The sequence below is a fragment of the Manis javanica genome, chromosome 12 (assembly GCF_040802235.1).
Source record: "Manis javanica isolate MJ-LG chromosome 12, MJ_LKY, whole genome shotgun sequence".
Taxonomy (NCBI): Eukaryota; Metazoa; Chordata; class Mammalia; order Pholidota; family Manidae; genus Manis; species Manis javanica.
This window is the reverse complement of record NC_133167.1, coordinates 1,674,003-1,699,613: the sequence shown is the minus strand read 5'-3', so window position 1 is coordinate 1,699,613 and position 25,611 is coordinate 1,674,003. Positions and strand designations below refer to the sequence as shown.

General features: G+C 49.5%; 1 protein-coding gene across 4 annotated transcripts in view; it reads right to left on the bottom strand.

Annotated features, from left to right (window-relative positions):
• The window catches only part of HDAC4 (histone deacetylase 4), a 281,717-nt gene that overhangs the window by 230,592 nt on the left and 25,514 nt on the right, over positions 1-25,611 (bottom strand). For all 4 annotated transcript variants that reach the window (XM_073217864.1, XM_073217865.1, XM_073217880.1 and 1 more), the window contains exon 2: positions 16,601-16,833. In XM_073217864.1, the coding sequence (XP_073073965.1) occupies positions 16,601-16,622 (22 nt within the window). In that variant the 5' untranslated portion in view covers positions 16,623-16,833. The remainder of the gene's footprint in view (positions 1-16,600; positions 16,834-25,611) is intronic.

The window sequence follows — 25,611 nt, the reverse complement described above, 5'->3', positions numbered from 1 at the left end:
GAGTCTGTTCTCCACGGCCGAGTGCAGACAGCCTGCCTGAACCCCGAGGAGGGTGCGGGTGGTCAGCAGTCAGCTGACCTCCACACCGGATTCTACTGCTACCTCTGCAGAGGACGCTGGTTCTGAAAAGCAACGTAACTGTCTTACTGCAGTGTTGAGATGGTCTTCTAGTCATGACCTTGCCTCCTGTAGAGAAAAAATGCCAGCTTCCTTAAAACTAAGCGATCTGTAATTCAACTTGTAAATAAAATGTTACTTATTTTTAAATGACTTAAACTAGGAATTACATGAGTAAAATGTACTTTTACATGTAACAGACCAAATATGGTATTTATAACCTAACCAAACTATATGAAATAGATGGGCTGCAAAATGGAAAAGGCACATTTTAATGTGGAAAATAGGTCCTACCCACAGTCTCCCCAATACCCCCAAAAAAGCCATTAAAGAAACGAAGCATGCACACCTGCTCTGAGAACAGAAATCCCGGGACCATCTACTTGCCAGCCTGTGGCTTGCTCCCGGCCCTTCGGCCTTGGCTGCCACTTGAGTGCAGGGGCCTCAAACCACAGAGCGGGAAGGAACTGAGCATGCAGTGCAGCCCCCTGGCTCACCCACGACAGTGGGACTGGAAGGCCAAGCGCAGCACCGAGCTCCACCCCGCCCACTGGGGACCCAGCGCTGGAGTGGTCGGGACACTAACGTCATGAGAAGCAATGTCTCACAAGTTATTTCTCAAGCTAAATCCAGAATAAATTCTTCTTTCATACTAGGGGGAAAGTGACTCAGTAAAAACCGAGCATGGAGGGGGTGGGGAAGGCAGGCTGGTGGGCAGGAGCTCCACAAGGGCACAGGGACTCAGAGCCGGGAGATTTGACCAGGTATAAGGTATGACTTCAACCATCTCATAAAATATCTGAACAAATGTGCCAGAAGAGCAGCTCAAGGCTGCAGATCTAGTTCCGCCCACTTTAAAATATACCCAGCAGGTACTTCATTGCAACTGAAGATGAACACAAGCCCTTCCAGCCGCCTGGAAACCTCACACAAGAGTGGCTGCGTATGGGGAACAAACTAAAACCATCATCACCACCACTGGAGTAAGAGCACCACCCCTGGCCCCGACAGGCAAACCTCCACGCTCACCTCCACGCTGGCTCTAGCAAACTACGTCGGACCAGCGGGAACCTGCAGCCAAGGACAGGGAGGACTGTTTACCTTAAAAGGTGCATCATGTACTAGGGGGGCCCTGGAATCTGGGGAGTCGGCAGGGCATTCAGGACTTAAGAGCTGACATATGAGGGACAGAGAGAGAGAGAAGAGGGCCTATTTTGAATCCACTTTTCCCCCAGAGGTACTTGCGGACAAATGAGCCTCCACTGGAGGGTGAAGGATGAGCAGCACATACCACACTCTCAGGACCCTGGGGAAATGAAGTGGGTTCAGAACCCTGCCCTGGTGGAGGGGCTCCTGAAAGCACCTCAGGCTTACAGCTGGGGTGCTTATGTACCAGGAAGAAAGACGAACCAGGCTGGCCTTCACAGACACTGAGATAAGACATTTCATGATAATAACATGGTGGTTATTCAAACCAGAAAGTATAAAATTCTCAATTTGCATGGGCTTAAACTAGCTTCAAAATATACAAAGGCAAAAACAGGCAGAACTAAAAGGAGAAACAATACTAATCCAAGATTACAGGGGCAGATTTTTTAAAGTAGCATTCTCAGTGACTGACAGGAAAAGCAGATGACAAAATCAGTACATAAGATCTGAACATCGTGATTAACAAACAATGGCCATACATAAAGCTGACAAATCTTCATGATATGTTCTCTTCAAGCATACATAAAATATTTATAAAATTGTACAAAACTCAGAATTTTTCAAAAACTGAAATTATTTATAAACAGTTAATTCAGGAACCACAATGAAACTGAACTAGAAATCACAACAAAAGCAAAATACTAAGAAGTTCACAAATGGTTGAAATGAACTACCGTTATAAGTAACCCATGGGTCAAAGACGAAATCAAAAGGAAATTAGACATGATTCTAAACTGAATTACAAAGAAAAATGACACTAAAAAATGTGTGCAACCCAGCTAACGGTATACATAAGCTAAATTTATGGCCTTAGGTGCAGCACGTATTCCAAAAGACAAAAGATTGAAAAAATAATGTAATGATTTAAATATTCATTTCTAGTTACAAAACACAGCAAAGTTAATCTGAAGAATAAAGAGAAACAAGAGTGCAAATTGGTTTCTTAAAACCACAATAGAGACAATCAAGAAAATCAAATATGCACATTAGAAACATTATCCTAGCAGTTCAATGAAGAAAAAAGAAAAAGTACAAGGAAAACATGAAGAATGAAAAAGGAGATGTTATTACAGATCCTATAAAAATTGCAAAGACAATAGAAAGATAAATCGATATCATTACATTTGAAAAGTTACAATGAAAAAAATGCCGAGAAAAACTAAACTCATGAAAACTGACACAAGAAAAAACAGAAAATCTAAATAGTCCCACATCAGTTGAGGGTGTAATTTACAAACTTCCACAAAGAAACCTCCAAGATAGGTTCACCAGTGAATTCTTCCAAATATTTAAGAAGGAAACTCTTCAAGAGGATCAAACAGGGATCACCAAACTATGCCCAGAGTCTAATACAATCTGTGGCCTGATTTTGTACAACCTGCAAAGAAAGGGTGAACTGGTTTTTACATTTTTAAATGGCTGTTTTAAAAAATTAATAATGAGAAAAAAATACACAAAATCATATGTGGTCCACAAAGCCTAAAATATTTACCATCTGACTCTCTAAAGGAAACTTTTGTCAACCCTGGAACATAGAAAGAGGACAGCCTCATCGCATTTTAAAAAACCAGCATAACCTCAATATCGAGACCTAATAAGGATATTTCAAGAAAATTGTAAGTCAATCTCATTCACGAATTTAAATGAAAAAAAATTAAGCCCCAAAGATGCAAAACAAATCCAGTAATATGTAAGAATAGTAATATATTAAAATCATGTTGGATTTATTAAGAAATGGAAGGTTGGCGGAAATTCAAAAATCAAGAAAATTCAGCACATAAAGGAAAAAAGTAAGTATGATTAATAGGTTGCAGAAAAAATCTAATATATTAAGTTCAACCAAATGAAAGTGCCATTTTTGTAGACCAAAAAGAATCAAATATGTGCAATATCATAGGGTTCAACTTACTATTTTAACACCTATTCATGAGAAAAGCTCAGCAAACCAAGAACAGAAGTGCATGAATCTGATAAAGCTTATTACACAAAACCTATAGCAAATTTCATAATGATGAAATGACAAAAAATTTTTCCTAAATATTTGAACAAGGCACATAGATGTCCACTATCACCAGTTCTGTTTAACATTTGTCTGAAGGCCCTAGACAATGCAACAAAAGACATAAAAGGTTTAAAAATGAATAAAACATTCACCATCCACAGACAAGCTAGATTAAAAAAACATTGGAAAGAATCTATTAATAAACTAATCAGCAAATTCTGCAAGCTATTGAGACAGGTAGCTACACAAAAATTAATTATATTTCTAAATACAAACACATAGACAAAAAAAAAGAAAGTTAAGAACCAAAACAGTATGAAAAAAATACCTAAAAGCTAACTTAATAAAAGAATGAAAGACCTCTACCCTGAAAACTACAAAACATGATGGAAGATATTAAAGAAGACCCAAATAAACAGGAAGATGTACTATATTCATGGATTGGAAGATCTGAAACACATTGATTTTATATGCAATCAATGTTATCCTAATTGAGATCCTAGTAGGTATTCTGTTGGCACTGAAAAGTTGATTTTGAAATTCGTAAGGAAATACAAAACACTGAGAACCAAGACAACCTTTAAAATGCTCAGAAGTTGGAAGCCCCACGTTATCAGATATTATGACAATCATAAAGCTACATTTAGTAAGACAATGTTAGATTGGCACACAGATAGACAAGCAGACCAATGGACCATTATAAATTCCAGAAACAGACCCGTAAGTCCACAGATATTTGACTCAAGACAAGGCGGCACTGTAGAGCAGTGGAGAAAAGATGAATCTTTTTAATGAATATTGTTGGGTCAACTGAATATCCAAAAGGGAAAAGAAACCCTCAATTACTACCTCATACCATATTTTTTTAAAAATCCATTCCAGGTGAACCACAAATCTAAGTCATCAAAGAAGCTTCTAGAAAATAATAGAGTATCTCCATGACCTCCAGGCATGCATAAAGAGGACAAATAAATTAAACTATTTTAAAATTAAGAGCTTTGTTCATCAAAAAAGTCATTAAGAAAGTGGAAAAAAACAGCAAAGGAAATAACCAGCAAAGGACTCACCTCTTGTCTATATAAATAATGCCTACAAATTAGTTTAAGAAAAATAAAGATGACCTAATTCTTTAAACAAGCAGAAGACTTGAATGGGCACTTCACCAAAGAGGACACCTAGCGGCTCAATGCACATATAGAAAGATGCTCAGCATCTTCAGTAATCAGGGGACCACAGATAAACCACAGTGGCCAGAATAAAAGAATGGGGGCACCAAGCAATGGCAAGGGCAGAGCAGACATGGGTATAATCAATTGGAAAAGTGACTGGTACACACACATCTTATCAAAAAGAGCACATACCACGTGAACCAACAGACACACACAAGGATGCTGTCGTAGTATCGCATCCAACCCCAATCTGGAAAGTATCCATATGTCATCGACGGTTGAACTGACACATTGTGATATGTTCATACACTGAAATATTATACACCCATGGAAATGAGCAAACTAAATTCCATGAACATATTGTTGAGTACAGGAGCCAAACAAAAAGAGCAAACATTCTATGATTGTGCTTATATGAATTTCAGAAACAGGAGAAACTAACCCAAGGTGTCAGAAGTTAGAAAGGCAGTTCCCAAGCGGCGGGAAGGTGCAGAGACCAAAAGGGGCCTCGGGGCACTGGAGGGCCCATCTCTTCATCTGCACAGCACACGGTGTTCTCCTTTTGTGAGGATCCTTCAAGCAAGGCTCTCAGGGTCTGTGTTCTTTACTGGAATCCTTTACACCTCGACAAAAAGCTCCCTCCAGAACAGGAGCTCTCGGGCAGCCCTGCTTATAGCAGCAGCAGTGGAAATTGCGGACACAAACTCAGTATCCAGCAATGGTGACTTGTTAAATGAATGGCATCACGTCCGTGCGCAGCCATAAAAAAGAGAACTGGTCTTGTACTGATTTAGAATAATTCCCAAAGGAAAAAGTCTAAAAGCTAGGTGCTGAAGGGTCTACAGCACACTGCCATTCATGAGGAGAGCAAGCAAGAGACTATCTAGCGATTTATTTAGCTCATTTTATCAACGGATTTTATTAAATACTGAGTAGCCAGCACAGAGCTTCCATATATTCAACCCCCGATCAGCTAGCAACCCCCACTTTCCCTCACTGACCTCTCAGGTAACCGGGGTACACTGCCCACAGCCAATGAGCCTGACCTCTCAGTAACCGGGGTACACTGCCCACAGCCAACGAGCCCATAGTGACACATATACCCCGAGTCAGGACTCCCCTCGGCTTTCCCGGGTCTGCCCTGATGGCCTTCTCCCATCCGGGTGGCACATGACATCTGGTTGCCACGTCTCCCTGGGCCGCCCGTGGCTGTGAGCTCCTCAGACTCGCCTTCCCCTGCGGCTCTGACAGCCCGGCACGCGTCTCCCTGGAGGCTGAGGGTTTCTGGTGCTCGGTCACGGGAGGGCGAGCGCGTGGTAAAGAACCGCTCTCATCACAGAAATGTGCTGGGAACTCTGACCCTCAGTCCCTGCCAGCACGACAGACACCACGGTTCCGGGAGGCCTGGCGTTGCTCTGCCCTGGCCGGGCCCACGCCCAGCCTGGGACACCTCCCTCCTCAACAGAAAACTCTGCCAGGGACTGAAGACCTCCTCTCCAAGAAGGGGCTCCTGAGCATGAACAAAAGGAGGCCTCAACGTGGCAGCCGGGGACAAAGCAATGCTGTCACCCTAACCCACAGGGTGACTGGCCACGCCTGGCACTTCGTGGCTCTTCATTTCCTCCAAACTCCCAACATGCTTCCAGGACAGAGGACGAGTGAGCAGCACACCCACACATCTGCCCAGAGCCAACGCTGCTCCCGAACACACAGCAGCAGAGGAGACCAGATGCATCCCTGAGGCCTGGCTGCATGTAACAAGCCTTCCAGGAATAGCGTGAGCCCCGCAGAACAACGGCTTCAGCAGAGGACCGCCGAATCAATCAGCAGCTTGGGTCCAGCCCAGGCTTGGGGCAAGTGACAAACACTGAGAACAAGGAATGCTGGCTGGTTTTTGCACACTGCTATCTCTGCAGGGGGAAAGAGCAAGGAAAAAGGAGAGCAAACCCCTCAGATTCTAACCCCAGGGGCTCTGGTCAAAGAGCTTGAGAAGGGTCCCAGCACAGGTGTGTGGATGGCCCTGGAGAAAGGTGCAACTTGCCCTGCCCACCGGCCAGGTGCCCAGGCTGCTCACAAAGAGGCCTGTACCAAGGAAGAGCCGAGTGAAACAGCACCCAGCTGGGTGGCCCTCACCCCAGCTGCATCTGTGTTACCTGTCCCCACGTGACCCCCCAGGGTGCCTCCCTGCAACCCTAAGCGGGTGCTAAGTAACAGGTCACATTCAAGTCCAATGTTTATTCATGTTTGTGTTTCAAATCCAAAGCCAGAATTTGGTGCTCAGATTTACACATCACTATATAAAAATATGAGAAAATAAATTCATATTATTTTTTTCTGGCAGTCTTCTAAATCTGCTGCAGGTGCCATGGATGTCCACGGATTCTGACACACATTTAGAACTGACAGAGACCAACACACTCGATGAGAGGAACTCAGCCAACCCAGGTGATCCCACAAACGCCCAAGGCAAAAGTGAGACTCAGCCGTGGCGAGCATTTCAAGTGCCATCGGTGGAAGGTTGTGGAGCGGGACTCTCATGTCCCTCGGGGCGTGGCCCAGAGCTGGACACTCCTGTGCCATCCTGAGTCTGCCAGGAGCCTGGTCTCAGCTCCCTGGGGACAGAGCGTTTCCATCATGAACGAGTGCGTGGAGTTGACTTGAAAGGCAAGCAAAGGAATCACGAAGGCACGGGAAACCCGCTGCCCTCTTGGACCCAAACCACCCCAGGTCAGGAGGAGCATGCCCAACCAGCCGGGGGTGGGGGGGTGGGCCGGGCTGGGCTCACAGTGGATGTCGTCAAAGGGTCTGAGATTTTGGTGTAAATTCAGGGCCACCCGACCTAGAACCCTTCGCCCCACTGCCCCAGTGGGAGCCTCTCAAGGGAGGAAGACAAGTTGCCTATCCGCCACACCACCAACTTCCTGTCAAGCTTCAACACAGGTGCCAACCTGAAAGCAAAAGGTGGCCAGCCAGGTGTCCTTCTGGAGGGCCAGGGCCTGGTACAAGGCCACATGGTGCACCATCAGGACACAACCAGGGACACCAAGAAATCCCACTGGCACTCGTTCAAGGGAATGGCAGGGTCAGCGCAGAGGTCAAGGGCACAGAACTGCAGTCGCCCAGCTACTCACTGGGCCCCTCCTCCAACTGAAGCCCAAATATTCCAGAACTGGAAGTTGTTGAGAAATGCTGATAGTGTTCTTCCCAGAAATGCAAGCAACTTAAAGAAGACCCAGGGGCTCTCTTCTTCTCACAGACAGTACCGACGTCTGAAATAATACTCCTCAGCCAGAGCAGACTCACCCCATAGGATTGCCTGCCATGGCCTGGAGTCCCCCCAAATCTACTGGCCTTAAAAACACCACTCATCTGGAACTACAATTGTTGAGGCTGCCTCCCTGCAAACTGGTCCACGAAGGGCACTTGTTACAGGAGCCATGTGACAGCAGTAGTAGTGACTCCTCCAAATGCAAAGACACATGATAGTCCCTAGTTGTCATGGGTCAAGTCCTATGACCCTATGGAGACTTCAAGAAAAGCCCAGCCAAGAACCAACAGTCACATCTATGTCCAGGCGAGAGCCCTGAGGCCATGTGAGTCTCACCCTGGGCAAAGGTGCTGGCCAGCTGAGCACAGGTGTATCATGGTGGGACGCAAACCGGCAGGAAGGCTGGACATGGAATATGCAGGAGTGGGAACCCACCCCTTGTCCTCTCTGTCACACCCGGCTGGGACAGTCTCTGCAGTCGCCCAGGGCACGCAATCTCCCAGCTCCAGGAGAAGTGTGTCACCTCCAGGCGCTGCAGTCCCCCACCCCCAGGACACCCCCAGCCCTGCCGAGAATCACAGCTGCGCCAAGCTGGCCTCAGGGAGCTGACCTGTGCCACGCGCCTGCTGGTGTGGACGCAGTCCCACCCACCCTTCCCGCACCTCCATGAGAACTGATGTCTTACAAAATGCTACCGTCGACCAGGAGACACCAGGGGCCAAATCACAGAAAGACGCAAGAGCAGACTGTTTACTAGTCCCAGACACTTTCCACGTCTCTAGGTCTTCCGACACCTTTTCAAATGTTCCAAAAACTCTATCTACTGCTACCTAAGAAACCCACAGGCCCTGCTTGCCTCCCTTTCTCTGATCCTTTCAATGAGACTGAACTGAAGCAGTCAGAGCTGAGGACCCACATGTAAGAGACCCATCCCACTGGCCATGTTCAGCCACGTACGGACGGCAGGCATGTTGGCTAGGCAGCGCCAGGACTGGCGAGCAGGGGCGCTCTGTATGCCGGGCCATGCGGGGATGCGGGCTTTATGAATCAGCCCCTGATGCAGACCGAATCCTGTGAACACGGAAGTGAAAGTGTCAAGAATATTGGATCACACTTCCAGTACGGGAGGGGAGAACTTCCACCAAATACACCCCCCAATTGTACCCGGTGTGAACAGGCTAGAAATGTTCCTACAACGTCGAGAAAACCTATGTGCTCAGAACAGATTCCATGGGACTCTGAACTATAGCAGCATCTCACAATTCCTTTTGAATCCACAAATCAGTGAGAAACGCGGTTGTAATAAAAGTCCAGTTTCTGCAAGTGACTTCCTAGGAAGGTTCACATGTACTTAAAAAGGAAAAAACTTGGCTATGAATGCAAACAAACCCAGATAGAATCCTTAGCTCTTAAAATGTAAGGTATTCTCTTTGCTTTAGCACCTGAATCACCAGATCACAAGGAGCAACCCTCTAAAAAAAGGCCTAAGAATTTAAAGTTTCAAACAAAAACTGCCATTAACCACGAAGATCCCTCAGGAAAGGCACCAAAGGCAGTGACTTAAACAGTGACAAAACCTCGGCATCGGAGCTGCACGCCAGTCAGGGCTCACTCCAGCCCTAGGAGAATATTGTTTCGCGCAGAAAACAAACACCCCAGTTAGTGCTACTAAATAATTAACATCAAGATGCTTAGCCTATTTTACATAATTCTTTACAAATGCTATTTGAAATGGAACAAAAATAAATAGATGTAAGATAGCTAAGTATTTTTAAAAAACAGTACTTTTAAGTGAGTCCTTTCAACAGGAAACACTATTAGTAAAAGTTAGAGAATGGCTGTAACATTGAACATCACTTTTCATGTTAAAATCCTACAGGCTCCGAGGGTGCATGTCAGCACTGAATACTCCAGTTCCTGGCACAGACCACCCCAGTCAAGTGACAGCAGCAGGAACACTGTGGGGGGGAGGACGATGGGAGCTGAGGGTGGCGGGGAAGCTTGAGGTTGAATGAGACAAAGGCCGCCATCCAACGCCACCCGTGACCCTAACACAGCTGGAACTGCGACCCCAGGGCAGTCTTCCAGGGTGGCGGCCACCTCGCCACCTGGCTCGGCCACGCTCCTGAGGACCACTGCCCAATCCCGAGAGGCAGGATTTGTCCTCTCTGTTCCCGCCTGCTCTGGAGGAAGGGGAAATGAGGGGAGGGTCAGACAGGGAGCAGCGAGCTGCGGTTTCTCTCCATCACAAGGCTCGCCACTCCTCTTAAAGGCCTATGTCCCGAACAGCTGATGATGTGGCTTAAAAACACAAAGCCAGACAATGACTCTCAAAAGTTTAGAGTTACCTGCCTCGTTTGCTTTTTGTCATTTTCCTGCAAGTGTCAATTTTTTACCATGTTCTTCTGAAATAAAGGGCTCCCAAGTGGAAGTGAAAAGTTTCAACCCAAATCTCCAAATGAATGTGGAGTGCCAGCCACCCAACCAGCTCTTTCAGCCCCAACTTCCCAAGACGTGGCAAAGAGAAGCTCAGAGAAGGTCAGAAACATACTCCAGACACATTGTAAGCAGCCAAAATCCCAGAAATCCAACAGCAAGACCACCCTCTTGAAACCAATGGGACACAAGCATGTGTCCCAGGAGAGGAGGCAGGGGATGCAAGGCCCACGACCCCTTCTCCAGGTCCACAGGTTCTTGGAACCAAGAGGCAAACAGACCCTGTGGATGTAGGGGCAACAGCCCTCCTGCTCAGACCCTGTGCCTGGATGCTTGTCTCCTCCAGGTAACCCCAGGCGCTTACCTCCAGGCCCAGGGCCTCGCCCTCTGCTCCCCACTTGGGCGGGAGAGCGCCTGCCTTGCTTCCCGGACAGCTCACGCGTCCCGACCTCACCTGCCCTTTCCGGGGCCTCCATGCCCCCCGCCATCCCTGCTCGCCACAGGAACCACACTGCGCCAGGGGGCCTGGTGCCTCTGCCTGGCCTGGCCTGGCCTGGGGGCTTCATGCCAGTTGACAGGATCAATCCCTAACTGGGCCTAGTGCACCCAGCGTCCAGCCAGCAAGGGGCAGATGTCCCTCAAGGGCAGAGGATCAATTCTGGTTCCAGCCTAGCCCCTGGTTAGCTGCCCGACCTTAGGTATGCACTGGACGGCAGGAAGTACCAGCTTCCCCGTCGACAGGACAGAACAGTGGTGTTCCAGCTCTCCTCCCAGGCCTACCGTGCAGAGCAAGCGAGGCAACCGCGAAGGCCAATGCAGAAGGAAGTCTCTGGGGCTTCCCGGAAGCTGAGCAGGGTTTGACTTGGAGGAAGTGAGTAACCGACGTTGATTTATTGGTGTTGTAAGTTTTAAACATCTATGGTTAAAGGGAGCCAGATCTGCGGCTCGAGCAGCCCACCCTGCACAGCCCGGCGTCTGGAGGTGGTGGCACACCTGTCCCTACCCACCCTGCCCCCACCACCCATGCCTCCATCGCAGCCTTTCTGTACCACGCCAAGCTGCACTCAATGGCTTCTAATGATCCCCCTACCAGGTTTTCTGTGTCAAATACATACCAGAAGTTCATTCTTAAACTTCAATATCATTAATCACCCAACATTCAGCATCTCAGAACTCAGAAATTTGCATTTCTACAATAATGGCTTTGAAAAAAGGACATAAATGCAAGTGTTCCACAAACTGTAAGAATTTGCAGAGAATTGCCAACACAAACCATCCATGCTCCATTGACAGTGAATTTTCTGAGCTCTTCATAACAGATGAGTATTCGTGGTTTTTAAAAGGCAAAACACAATTTGAGGATTTAAAAAAAGTAGATTGAAAAAGAAGTCGTTATGTCTCCCTGATTTCCTGAACAAACCTTGACTGATTAAGCTCCCAGCTAATGACAGCATGGAGAACCCAGGACAGGGACAATTTACAAGCTGAGCTGCTACTTACCCAGAGCAGGCCTGGAGTACACACTGGACAGGCGCAGAGCATAGGGGACCTTTCAAAGCTCCCCTCCAGAAAGTGGGAGGAGGCAGGCAAAGCAGCTCCCAGCCCACTGCCAGTCCCCTTCCCGCTCAAGCACACCTGTACTCCTCGCAGTGTGGAACTGGTCTATGCTCCCCATGCCCCAACACCAGCCTTGCTCCCCTGCCCAGAACCTCCCTGGGACCTGGCAACCTCTGGGGACTCTTGAGCCATCACAGGAAGGTCATGACACTGTTCTAGCTGTCACCAGCTGCTCCAGGGCATGGACGCATGCCTGTCTCTCACCTAAGAATCAGGACCCTGCTGGCCAGCTGCACACCACCCCTCCTGAAAGCCTGGGTCTGGGCTCCTCTGCCTCCTGCAAGGCCACTCTCGGCTCCCCAGCTCTCCAGCCCCCTTCTGTGGCCCAGGGCCTCACTTGGGTGCACAGTCCACCTGTCACCCACTGCTCAGAATCGATGTCCCCCCTGTGTTAACTGCAGGCCCTCAAAAGCATTTCCTCCTAACACTTTGCAATGTCTCTGAAACGTTCAATCATTGCAAAGCAGGATTTAAATAAAATTAAAATGTTTCTGAGATAATTTCTATATTAAAATATAATAACCTTGGTGGCCAGCTGGTTGCAATAAACAGATTCAAATAAAACAAGATAGGAGTGTGAAGGCTGAGGACGCCCAGGCCCGAGGTCGGGCCAGCGGGGGCAGAGCTGTGCCCAGACTTCCAGCACTGGTACAATCTCACAATGTTTTGAAGAAATCAAATAGTATCGAGACTCACTCACCACTACATTACTGTTGACACGGACTTTTCCAGCTGCTTTCATGTGGATGGGATATTTCAAACTGAAGATTACAGACAGAAATCAAAGAATGTCCCTAATTAAAACACTGATCTTAAATATACAAGTATCCCTCAACATAGCTACTCTATGTTTAACTAACCCTGTACATGCCTCTTACCAAGATGTACAGGGAGACAGGACACTTGAATTGCTCTTTTCCGGTCCTGCTCAATCAGCTGCTTTATCAACAGCGTTTGGGTAACCCCACTGGCCCAGGAGGCTCCACCTGGGGCTCCCTGAGATGCACAGCGCTTCTCATTGGCCCTCCTCCGGGCACAAAACATTATTGTAAGGAAGGTGAATTGCACTGGAGGGGTGGAATGGTGTTAAAAAGGTGGCCAAGTGACAGTGTCTCATCTTCTGTAAGCCAGCCAAGTGACCAATATCCTGGGCACACTTGAGCCACAAGCAAGACTGCAGTGTGTCACCAGAGGGAAACACCAGGAGTTGCAGAAGGCAGGAGCCTCCACTTGTCCTGCTGGCAGACCCTCAGTCTTGTACCAGGCACTTGCCTTCACAGCGGAGGCCTGGGTCCTAATAAACCCATCCTGACCTGTCTCAGCACATAGCCAGCAGGGAAAGGTCTGGAGCACTGGGTTAGGCAATAAGCATATTGCAGAACCTCTCTGCCACTCTTATATCAAAGAAGAGTTCTTTTAGACTAAATAAATCCAGGCCCTTTCCTCAGGCTGCTCACATCCTTAGAAATAGTTATTTGGAGCAATAAAACACCAACAGCCAACAGTTTTACGTCAGAGAACTAGGGCCTGGCCCTGGCAAAGTTCAGAAAGAACAGCAATAAAATCATAATGCAAACCTCACCCAACATCAGAGGGAGTTTTAAAGAAAAACAGGGGACAGAAAAATTACACATATCAAATAAAAGGGCCATTTTATCACCAGAGCAAAGCCAACCTGCGAGTGTCAGAGGAGGCCAACCGCCCCTGGGCTCTCCCCAGGTGGACACGCCCGAGAGAGCCGGTAAGGGCCGCGGGCACGTGGCGCCAGCCCCCCGGAGGTGTGCAGAGCGGGCGGGCTCCACGCCAGGCGGCGGCCGGGCAAGGCCGGGCAGGAGCTCTGAGGCCGGCGGGACGGGAGGGACTGAAGGCTGCACGTCGGAGTGACCCTGAGGCAGAGGCAGGACCGGCCTCCTCAGGCTGAAAAAGGGGGCAACACCTAGAAATCTCCCGTCCGGAACAGCAGATTGAACACTCAGGTATTATTTCTCTTTCACCCATGAATCCGCTAAAATGATAAAATATGAAAGGATTCACAGCAATGCTGGCCAGTGGGAAAATGGTAGGTAGCATCAACTGACCAGAAATCTGGAGGAATTGCTGAGAAAATGTAAATCCCACGGGATCAAGGTGATGGGGCACAATTGGTAGTGAGCAGCCAGCCCATCACTCCAGCAGGAACAGCCTCGAAAAGGAGGGTGGGCCCAACTCTCAGCCCACGACTGTGCTGGCAGGATGGGCAGCTGGTGGGGTGGCTGCTGGGGGCCGGCCCTATGGGCCCCTTGCACAGCTCACAGGGGCTGCTCTGGAGGAAGGGTGAGCCCCTGAAGGAGACCGGATGCTAGTGAGAGGCAGGCGTGCTCAGTGAGCTCCAGGCCCTGAGCACACGGCCACAAAAGGCAGCCCCATCCGGGCCAGCCCCACACCAAGCTGCACCCCACTGAGAGGGATGAGACGGCAGGGGTCCATGGGTGGTAATGCCACACACCACCAGGCAGGGCGGAACTGCAGTGAACATCAATGGGCAAACTCCTCACACGACAGGCAAAGACTGGAGAAAAAGCAATGCCCAGCCCTCTGCTGTTCCCAGGCAAGCCTCCCAGAGAATCCCAGCAGGTTCAGGTTAAGTGGCAGGAGGAATGTTTGTCAGCCAAAAGATACCAAATGCAGAAATGCTTCTAGGAGATACAAGAAAGTTTTGGGCAAAGAAACATGGAAGAGAAATACACCATATTTTGTTAAAAGACCTAGCTACCACTCAATTTTTAAGCCCTGAAAAACACACTGAAACTTATAAAGCAAAAATTGGCCAATACTGTAAAAAGCATATTACACACTATACATTAATACAAAATTTCACATTTCCCTAGAAATTGAGCATAAAAAGCATAAAGCCATACTGATGCAAATAACTCAACTGAGTTATATATGTACAGATAACATATAGAGAATGCATACATGCACTCCTACATATGAATATATAATACATATGAATGAGAAAATTATATACATTATCAATGTGTACACATAGACTTCTCCTGTCCAAATAAAGAGAAGCAAAGAAAGAATATTCTTCCTCTTCATGTATAAGATTTGATTATGTCTATACCAGGTCATGCAGAAATGTATACCCCCATTTATATAGTAATGTCAATTTAGCAATTTCCCCCAGCTTTGTAACAAGAATGAGACAGACTGAATCCACCCAATGTGGGGCAAATACAGGAAATCTGGATCATAAACTGCAACAAAGTTGAGACAGTTTTTGAGCAATTTGAGAGCAAACCTGAGGGTCTAACTGTGCATGCCCACCAGCCTAGAAATGCTCCTTGGAATCTGTCCAACAGAGATGCCTGTGGAAGTGTATGTACAGAATATATGGATAATAATTGTCCGGTGCCAATTTGGGGCTATTATAATAGTTCTATAGCCACATAAATATCCATCTACAGCTATCAAAAGCAGGTTAGTTGTATATACGTAATGACATCAATAGGTGCTATTACATTAAAATGGAAAAAAATAAAACACAGAACCCCACATATGGAATGATCACACTCTATTAAACCATGTACACACATGGTCCTATACGAGACACAGGAAAAGGCATGCCCCAGCCCCCCAGGGCCCCCAGCAGCCCCAAGTGGGAGAACAGAGCAGGACAGCATCCAAGTCTACCTCTCACAGTGCAACCCAGACTCTAACTGTATTTTAGACCTTCTATCAGCCAATATGTGACAATTTAAACCAATAAGGCCTTCTTATCTAAATATAACCGGGAAGCCTGCTCTGCGGAGCATCACACGGCTCCGACCCTGGCTGAGGGAAGGCACTGCGGTCCCAGACAAGGGAAGGCGTGTGAATGTTCTGGGCCAGTCCTCAAGGGAGACACCCACACCCTAAGCCGCTGCCTCCACTCTGCCCAGCCGGACCCCAACCCACACTGACAGAGATGTGGGTGCCTCAGGATGCCCAGCATCTGCCAGGCTGGCCACCGCCTCCCTCTCACGTGGAGGCAGGACAGGCCTGATGCCTGAGTCCCTGAAGGCCCCTCCCCGTGCTAGTTCCGAGAGGGGCCAGGCCTGCTGGGCAACACGGGAGAGGGTGGGCTGTGGGCTGTGATCCAGTGCGTGCTGTGACTGCAAGGGGACAAACAGAAGTCCTAAATGGATGTGCCCACAACACCCTGCTGCAGCTACACAGCCAGATGTACGTGGGTTCCAGTGCCGTCCAGCCCCTTCCTACCTCTGTGCCCTTAAGGAGAGTCACTTCCTCACTCCAGGCCTGAGATTTTCAGGGCAGTATGAAAATTAAACGTGTGCGAAATGCTTTGGGGCAGCACCTGGTGAGAAGGCGCAAACACCAGGAGCGCTTCCCCAGATGCCAGCAACGCTTCCCAGGACCTCTGGCTCCTCAGACAGCAACACCGCCCTGCGAGCTTCCCAGGAACAAGAAACTGGGTAAGACATTAAGGCTCGAAATCACAAATGGACCTTTGAGCATTACCTCCCTAAAGCACAATTCTTTCTTACTGGCAGCAGAGAAATGTGTATGTCACTCAAGTCCGCATGCACATCAAGGTCAAACACCCGGCCCCAAATCTCTATGAGATCTTCGTCAGGGCTGCTCGCTCTACTTTGCACTGGGTGCTGTCATAAACCAACAGTGGCCATTATCCAGAGAAAACAAAGGTCTGAAATCCGCGGACGAGCTGAGGCCACAGGCGACTTCGTTTCTGTGAAGGAGATTCGTCTGCCAACACAGCGAGCGGCGGGCCGGCCTTACCTGGATGGCTTTGGGAGCTCATTGCTAGCAGCGGCTCTCCTTAGTGCAATTCAAAATGGCTCAGACTTCCCACATCAACAACAGCTCCACGGGGCGCCAGAGTCCCGCCAGCTCGCGCTAGCACAGCACCGGGGAGGGCTGGGCGGGGGCCACGCGGGCTCCGAGCGTGCTGCAGGCCGCGTGATCCAGGAGGACGGAGGGCAGGGCTCTGCCGCCGGCTCTCAGGGGCTGACCTGCGTGGCCAGAGAGAGAGAGGCTTTGGTCAGCACGGACAGGCTCTCACCCGACGGCAGCGTCCGCCTAAGCAGAAGGGATCCGTTTCCACCCTTCCTTCTACCGCGGGCTGGCAAAACTGTTCATATGGAATCGTTTCTACTGACACAAACCACTTGGGCTTTGTTAGTAAATATGTGGGAATATGTGTGAAACACATCGACGGAATAGCCGTTTCTTGACCTCAGCATAGTCAAGGGAACACATTTTAAAGAAAAATCTCTTTAAGCCCACTCCTACCACATTTTTCATTTGGAGCCACTCCCTTCCAGCCTATGTCTACAGATTTCCATACTTTACATAGTTGCAATCCTAGAGTTTAAGTCTTGTCTTGCCACTGGGTTTCAGCTCCAGGCAAGTTCACTATGGATTCAGTGTGACCAACGAAATGACAGTAGAACGTTCTTGGGGTGAAAGGGTTATACCCAATTTTATCTCCACAGTGGCAGGTCGATCACTAGAATCCCGTCCACTCAGAGCAAGTCTGAATGCAGCAGGCCAGTCTCTGCCTCTGGGCCTCTGTCCTCGGCGCTGCCACCACTCCAGCCTCTGCTCTCCTGCAGCCTTGCAGCCATGCCACCATGTTGCCCAGAGCACTGGGTGGAGCTCTTTATATAGAATCAACAGCCACATACTGCCCACATGTGTATAGTGAACTAGCCAACCAGGGCCAGGTGAGAATCCTGGCCACAGGAACCTTCACTTTAGCCACAGTCTAAATTCAGCTTTTCTCACTTAACATTATACCTTAAATAGTTCTCTGGGTTTCCATCCTCAAAATTACCATTTTCTCAGTTTATCTCCATGTTCTGATCATAAAGGTACCCCGTGCCCATTTCGGGAAGGTATTCCAGAGGCACAGTGACTCCACGGCAGAGCAGACACGCAGCGACACGGGCGGCCCCCCTGCAGCTGCTCCCCTGCGCCTCCAACCCCCCCACCCCTGCGCTGCACGTCCTGCTCTTGGCCGACACTGCACACAGGGCCTCCCCAAGGTCATGAAGAACTCTTGGTGTCCCCTTGGGAAGGCTGCCTCCTGCCCCGTCGGTGACAGAGGCCACCCTCCCCACCCCGAGGGGCTCTAACGGGCCTGCCAGTCACGGGGCCCTGCCCCCAGAGCCATGGAGGCCCGGGACGCCAGCTGCGCTCCTCAGACCCTCTGCCCGAGACCAGATGCCTCCACTCAGCAGAGGAGCCCAGAGATGCGCACCCGAGCTCCCACCGCCACACGTTCAGCATCACGGGAGGCTCTGTAAGCACTTCCCGTGATGTGCGGGTATGACCTTTATCATCAGGATATGGGAAGAAAACTGAGAGGACGCTCCTAATTACCCTGGCTCAAGGCCTTTCTGAGGCTTCCCTGCCATCTTTTCCCTTAATAGTGTGGCAAGTTCCTGTTGTTGATTAAATTATTCAAGTTGTTTTTTTTTTTTTTTTTTTTTACTGCTTATAACCAAAAACCCTAAGCAATCCAGCATGTGAAATCTCCTCTGTGAAGTCTGTCTGCTGAGGTGGAAGAACTGAAGCTTGACTTGTGGAATCGGGGACATATAAGGACGGACAAAGCCAGGCAGTACACTGAGGAACCGCGCGACCAAATGGGCGAGCGGCAGAGCTGCGGCAGGGGACGGCATGGCAGCGGCTTGGGGTCCCCAGTGTGTCGCTCTGCTCGACCCTGAGTCGGCAGTGGAAACCATCAGTGCGCACCAGGGAGACCAATGCGAGCCAGCTCAGGGTCCGCACGGCACTGCCAGCTCGCCCCACCCCACGCCCAAGCACCTGGCAGGCTTCGCTTCAGGACAGAATGCATGTGAAACAAAGTATCATCCCGGCAGACTCACGTCCTTGTGCTGCTGCGACAAAATACCACGAGCTGGGTGGCTTAGAACAACAGAAATTTATCATTCCCGGTCCTGGATTCATGGAAGTTTCAGAATCTGAAGCCAAGGTGTCAGTCAGGCTGTCCTGAAACCAAGAGGGAGTCCTCCCTGAGTTCTCCCAGCTCCTGGCGGCTGCTGGCAATCTCTGGCACCCCTGGGCTGGCAGCTGCATGGCGGCACACCCTGCCTTCACTGCCGCATGACCTCCTCCCTGTGTGTCTGCCTCCGCATGGCCATCGTCTTAGAAGGACACCAGTGCTCCGGATTAGGGGCCCAACCAACTCCAGTACTTCACCTGAACTAATGCATCTGCAGCTCCCCTACTTCCAAACAAGGCCACGCTCTGGGGCTCTGGACGTCAGGACTCTAGACTGCCTTTTGGCAGGGACACAGCCCAGCCGTGGCACCCAGTGTGCCCTGCACCGGGCCCTCCTGACTGCTCCCATATTAGCTACCCAATGCTGCATGCACACTCCATGACCCCAGAAAGTGGGTTCACATCACATCCAGACCATGTTCTAATAGACCAGCTCTTTCTGGAAGCCACCAACATCAGTGGAGGGACACACAGTAGGTGGAAAGGTGCGGGACTTGAAAGGCAGCCCCAGGAGTCACAGGGCAGCTAGCCCATGTTCTGGCTGATTCAGAGGGTGACTGTGACTCACAGGGGATGGAGGGGAGGCCTGGCTGTGTCCTTCAGCCCAGGCCCTCTGCCTGCAGCCCACAGTGGATTCTGTGCCCTGGATCTGTGAGTGGCCCACCGGAAAGACCCCACTGGCTGTGGATGACATTGCAGCACGGTGCCCAAGGGCAGAGGCCCTGAGCTCCAGGCCGGATTCTCAGGCCATGTTACTACGGATGTGATCTTGAGCGAGTTACCTGACCTCTCTCCACCCACTTCCTAACTTTCAGGAGTGGGGGTGCAGATGGGGAAATGGCACTGTGGAAGATGCAGGGCCACCATAAGGATGAACCAGCTGAAGACAGAGCACAGCGTCAAGGCTGGCCCAGAGCAAGCGTCCAGATTTTAGCTATTGATACTATCATTATTTATTTTAAATCAAAAGCTTCTAATACAGTTCTGACAATTAAAATGTGCCCTGGGGACAATTGGAATTCTGCTTCTAGCTAAAACAGGTAACAAAGATCATATCTACTTTCTCACACAAAACAGTTAAAACAGACAAAATATGTGAAAGTTTGGTTCTCATGAACGTCATGACCCAAGGGCCCCATGTGTCCCAGTGACTGCTCCGAGGAGTTCCAGACGGCAGCGCAGGCAGGACACAGAAAATATCTGAAGAAATAAGGCCTTAAAATTTCCCAAAGTTGATGAAAACTATATACCATGGATCCAATTAGGTCAATGAACTCCAAGCTCAAAAAACACATAAAGGAGATTACACGTGAGCAACTTAAACAAATTGCTTAAAGCTCAGTTTAAGATAGAAGTTGAGAAGAAAAAAATCACATCACAGTTTCACAGAAAGACAAAAATAAGGACAGCAGATTTCTCAGTGGGAAAAACACAAGCCAGGAGACAGTGAGCAACATCTTTCCAAGCACTGCCAGCCTACAGTGCTGCACCCCATGAAAATGTCCTTCAAAAACAGGTGAAACAGAGATGTTTTCAGATATTCAAAAGCTGAAAATAATCCTCACCATCAGACCCACACTAATAGCGATATTTATTAAAGGAGCCCCTAAGGCAGAAGAAAAATACCAGATGGAATTCGAAGAGCACAGGAAATGGGAACCATATAGGCAAGTAGAAAAGAGTCTTCTCTTATGCTGAATCTCTTTAAAAGAGAACTGTTTAAATCAAAAATAAGAATTATGGAGAAGTGCATATCATACGTTCTAAGAAAACACATGTCAAAAAACAAAGACCGGCGGGGAGGAGGAAGTGCAGGCGGCCTCGCACCGGGCGCGGACGGTGCGGCGCACGCGGCGGCAGACGGGGGGCTGAAGCTGCGAACGGTGAGTCTGAAGCCTCTCGAAAAACAGTGGTCACAGCTGGTAAAGGAGATATAACAGTCATGACTGTAGTCAATCCAAATAAAGGCAGAAAAGGGTGAACAAGAACAAAGAAAACCAGCAAGACGGCAGCTTTAAGCCCAACCGTATCGACGACCAGATCAAATGGTCTGCACGCCCCCAATTAAAGGGCAGAGGGTGGATAAAAATGCAAGACCCCACTTTGCCCAAGTGTAAAGAAGAATCACGCGAGGTAGGACTGAAAATGGTTTGGAGAGAAGGTGGTGCATTTTATACTGAAACAGAAGAAATCTTCCCCAACTGCATGCTGCCCACAAAGAACCCATTTTAAGTACAAAGACACAAAGAGGTTAAAAATAAGAGATGTTAGAAGATACAGCATGCAAGTACTTATCAAAAAGAAAGCTGTAATGGTTACACTAATATCAAGCACGGTAAATTTTAAAGAAAGAATATCACCAGGGATGAAGTCCTTTTAGTAATGATGTCATCAAGAGGACATAACAATCCAAACATTTACTCACCTAATAACAGAATTCATACATAGGCAAAAACTAGTGAAAGTGCATGGAGAAAGGGACCAACCAGTCTACAGTTACAGCTGGAAACTTCACCCTCTGCTCTTGGTAATTGTTAGAACAGAGAAAAAATCAGAATAGAGAAGACTGGGACAGTATCCCGACTTGACCAAAGTGGCGTTTCTAGAACATGCTGTCGACAATGGCAGAACACACACTCTCCATGTTCTTTTCAAACATACACACAACATTTACCAAGTCAGGCCGCTGGTCGGGCAATAAAACGAGCCTCAATGAATTTTAACGGACGCAAGTCAAAAATACGAAGTATGTTCTCTGAGTGAACTGATATTAAATTAGAAATCAATACCAGGGAGCTATCTGGAAAACTCCAAATATCAGAAAACTAAAATTAACAGAAATTTGAAGATGTTTTGAAACAAACGAAAATGAAAACTCAGCATATCAGAATTTGTAGCGCTTAGAGGGGCACTTGTGGCGCCAAATGCTTAGATCACAACAGGAGGTGTCAAGTCAGTGATCTCAGGTTTCACCTTAAGAAATTATAAAAAGAATAAGTGACACCCAAAACAGGCAGACGAGAGACCATACCAAAAAGCAGAAATCAATGAAACAGAAAAGAGAAAGATGAGTGTCACTAAGATGATTCTTTGAGACGAAAATTAATGAACCTCTAGCTAAACTGATCATGAAAAAAAGAAGATACAAATCAACAGCATGGGGAATGAGAGAAGGGATTAACTACAGAACAGACAAATACTAAATAGGCACTAAGGGAACATTAACAACTTTATGCCAATGAATTTGACAATTTTGATGAAATAAGCGAGTACCTTAAAAGACCCAAACTACACTACACTGTCAGTGTGCCCTGGGCATCCTCCTGGCGCCTGGACCCATGGGGGGCCCTGTCTGCACCCTTCCTGGCATGCTAGGGGCCCCATGGGGATCTTTAACTTCTCTCCTTCCTTCTGCATTTATTAATTAGAATTCTGCTGCAAGGACGCACTGTCACCTCTCCTTCTAGGTAATCGATTTTTATTTTTATCAGTATGGACTCGTGAATATGTGTTTTGTTCTGCTCTAATTCAGTGCGATCCTTACTCATTTTGTTGCTTGAGCTGGGGCATTGGGAGTTCCCTTAGGGCAGCGCCCACATTTCCCGACAAGCCCCCAATCTTGTGTTTACTTACTTCTTCAGCAATCCGCACTTTCTGGCACCACACAATGTCCTGCCACAGCCCTTAACCGAGCACATCTCTAAGGAGCCCTGGTCCCTCTCTTCAGAGACCCGCTACGCCCCGAGAGTGCAACATGTGCTCCTTACTATGGGGCGTCACGGTAGTGGGCGCCCCTGCAGACGGTATGCACATGTACAGACATATTCACATAGCTGTACCTGTCCATGGGTTTATACTTTCAAAATCATGAGTTTATACTGATATCGTGGATTCTGATCCAACATCACACAGCTTGATTTTAGTCTCTCCCGTTTCTGACTTTCAAATTTTTTCTCCAACAGGGAGAAACCTTGTTCTAATCACCCACAATATATTTACTTATTTGTTCAATTCCAGTTACAATTCTAATAGAATTAGTTTCGGAACAGCTGACTCGCACACAAGAAAGGCGTGCACAGACAAGACACCAACATTTATGTCCAGTTCTCTGCACACTTAGCCCTGTGTGTCTCTGTGTCCCTATATGTCCGTGTCCCTGTGTCCTGTCTGTGTCCGTGTGTCTGTGTCCTATCCGTGTCCCTGTGTCCTGTCCGTGTCTCTGTGTCCTGTCCGTGTCCCTGTGTCCTGTCCTTATCCCTGTGTCCTGTGCATGTCCCTGTGTGTCACACTTTTCCCAGGGCACTCAGAACAGTCCCTTTCTCCCGTACCCTCCAGTGCAGCAGGATAGGCATGTGAGAGAGCACGATTCATTTGCAACTATTTGTGTTCATACAAATTTTTTTAAGTAGAAAAAATGTGTTCTAGATATTGGCAAATTAAATTTAAGATACAGGGTTTTTGTGTAAATTTCTCTTGCTTTTAAAAAAAGCCTTTTGTAGTATACAGATTTCACACATACACTAAGTAGACAGAATGGTATGAGTTTGTAGCATCCAGATCAACTGTCAGCATCCTAACATTCTTGCTTCGCCTGTACCTCCTTGTGCATGCACTGAAATGCCCAAAATCTAACTGTACAATTGTTAAGACGGGTACACCTATGTCACCCCATTACCCTATGAGCTTTTTCTTCTTTTAAATGCATTTGCCAAGCTAATGAGAGATAAATATCTTTGACTTAATTTGTTCAGAATCCAGTTCTGTTATCAACAGTGGGGCTTTTCAGAACACTGTGCCCTCCTTTCTGTGAAGAAGCCCCCACAGGTGTCTAGGCAGGGCAGAAAGGCTGGGGAGGGCTCTGGGGCAGGCCAGGTGACATGCCAAACTGGACATGGCCTCCCTCCCCACAGGAACGCCAGCACAGACCAGCGCTTGTGGCCCTGAGGAGTGCTCCGAGGCCACTCCCTTCCACTCAGACCATTGCCAGCCTGGGGGCTCCTCTTTGGCCCTTGCGGGCCCTGCCGGCCCAGACATGGTCACCCCCCGGCTGCCTGTGGTTCAGGCTGTCGCAGAGCCAGGCTGGGCCAGGGCCCTCGGCCCGACAGGGAATGGGAGCTGAGGTTTAGAGAAGCAGAGACGGGGGAATCTGTAAGACAGCAGGCCTGGCAAGCAGAGGCGGAAGAGGCCATTGCAGAGGCGTAGGCAGAACTTCAGTGTCCAGCCTGTGACAATTCTACAAGTGGGACCCTAGACCAGGTGCCTGAGCCCACGGAGGCAAGGGACCCAGGTTCCAGAAAGCAGCAGGGGAGCCAGGCCCTGGTGGACGTAGGCGACAAAAGGAATCCCCCAGGGCACCACGGGGTCAGGACCAGTGGCAGGGCGGGAAGTCAGAGTGCCTGCCAGAGCCTGGTCCAGCCAGGCCCGCGTGCCACGGGGCCCACACCTGCAGGACTGTGAGGCCCGCCACTGAGCCAGGGTGGGCAGGACATCCTGGTGGGCAGCCCCACTCAAGTGAATGCCACAGGACGGGGGTCACCCCCAGAGGGGAGCTAAAGTGCTGTGGCCAGAGAGGGGACAGACGGGGCAGGCCAATGCCACAGAGGGCAGCAGGGGACCTGAGACGCCAGCCCCAGGTGGGAGCAGGGGAGACCAAGTCACCAGCCGCCAGGCTTGGGGGGCTGAAACAGGGGCCCCTCGCAGCCAGGATGGCCCCGGCCTTCCCAGCCCACAGCTCCCCATCACGGGACTTGGCCAGTTTGTGACCCACATCTGCTGCTTGTCCAGTGATGATGCCGCCTACCTCCCACGCTCGGCTGCAAGTGCCACCTCCTCCTTTTGGTCTGCTCCGGCCGGGACAGGTGGCACGGGGGCTGAGGCCTGAGCGCACCGCCCGGCGCTGCAATGGCAAGCTGAGCCACCTGGGACCAGTCTCTCACCCTCTCTGGGCTGCTTCTCCCTGTAACCTAGGGGTTGGAGTGAACTGGCACCTGTGCAGGGTGTGGGCGGCACTCAAAGGAGAGGCCTGTGTGGGTGGGGAGGCTCAGTGACCCTCGGCATTTGGGAAAGCCCAGCTCCAGGGCCCAGCAGGAGGGAGCCGTGACCTTCCCCTGCCCTTTCCTCCGCGTGGGGGACTCTGTGCCGCAGGCCCCGCGCTCACTCGTCCTTCTAGGGCGGCTCTCCCGGGCCCCACCTGCCCCACCTGGGCCGCCACCTCCCACAGGCCTTCTTATCACCCCCCTCCCTGCACCACCTGGCCGCCCTCCGCCCAGGCCGTGGCGGGACCCCACGGGCAGCGCCGGGCCAGCTGGGGGGCGGCAGGTGGCACCATGGGCCTGAGCAGACACGCGCTGAATGGGAAACCTTTTGAAAAGCTTTCCCGAACCCACCTCAGAAATCACCTCGAAAGCGACACAACCAGCCAACAGGCAGGGCTGCCCCTTCCGGGGGCCACAGCAAGGACACCCACGGTGCCCGCGGCCCTCAGGACGTCTGGCAGTGCCGCGGCAAGGGCAGGCCGCGGGGAATTACAGAGTAACCAGAGCGGCCGCACAGCCACAGGCTCACGCCCCGACCAGAGAGCGACAGCCAGACCCGCCGCGGGGCCCGGCCCCGGGCAGCCGGCCGCCAGGGACGCTGCCCGCCCCAGGCTGTGGCATCCCTGCAGGCAGAGGGCTCCGGCAGCCTGGTGCAGCGTTCACAGTATGGAAGTGGACTAGGAACTTACCGTTTTCATGAAACTCAGTGTCAGATAGCTCCTTATA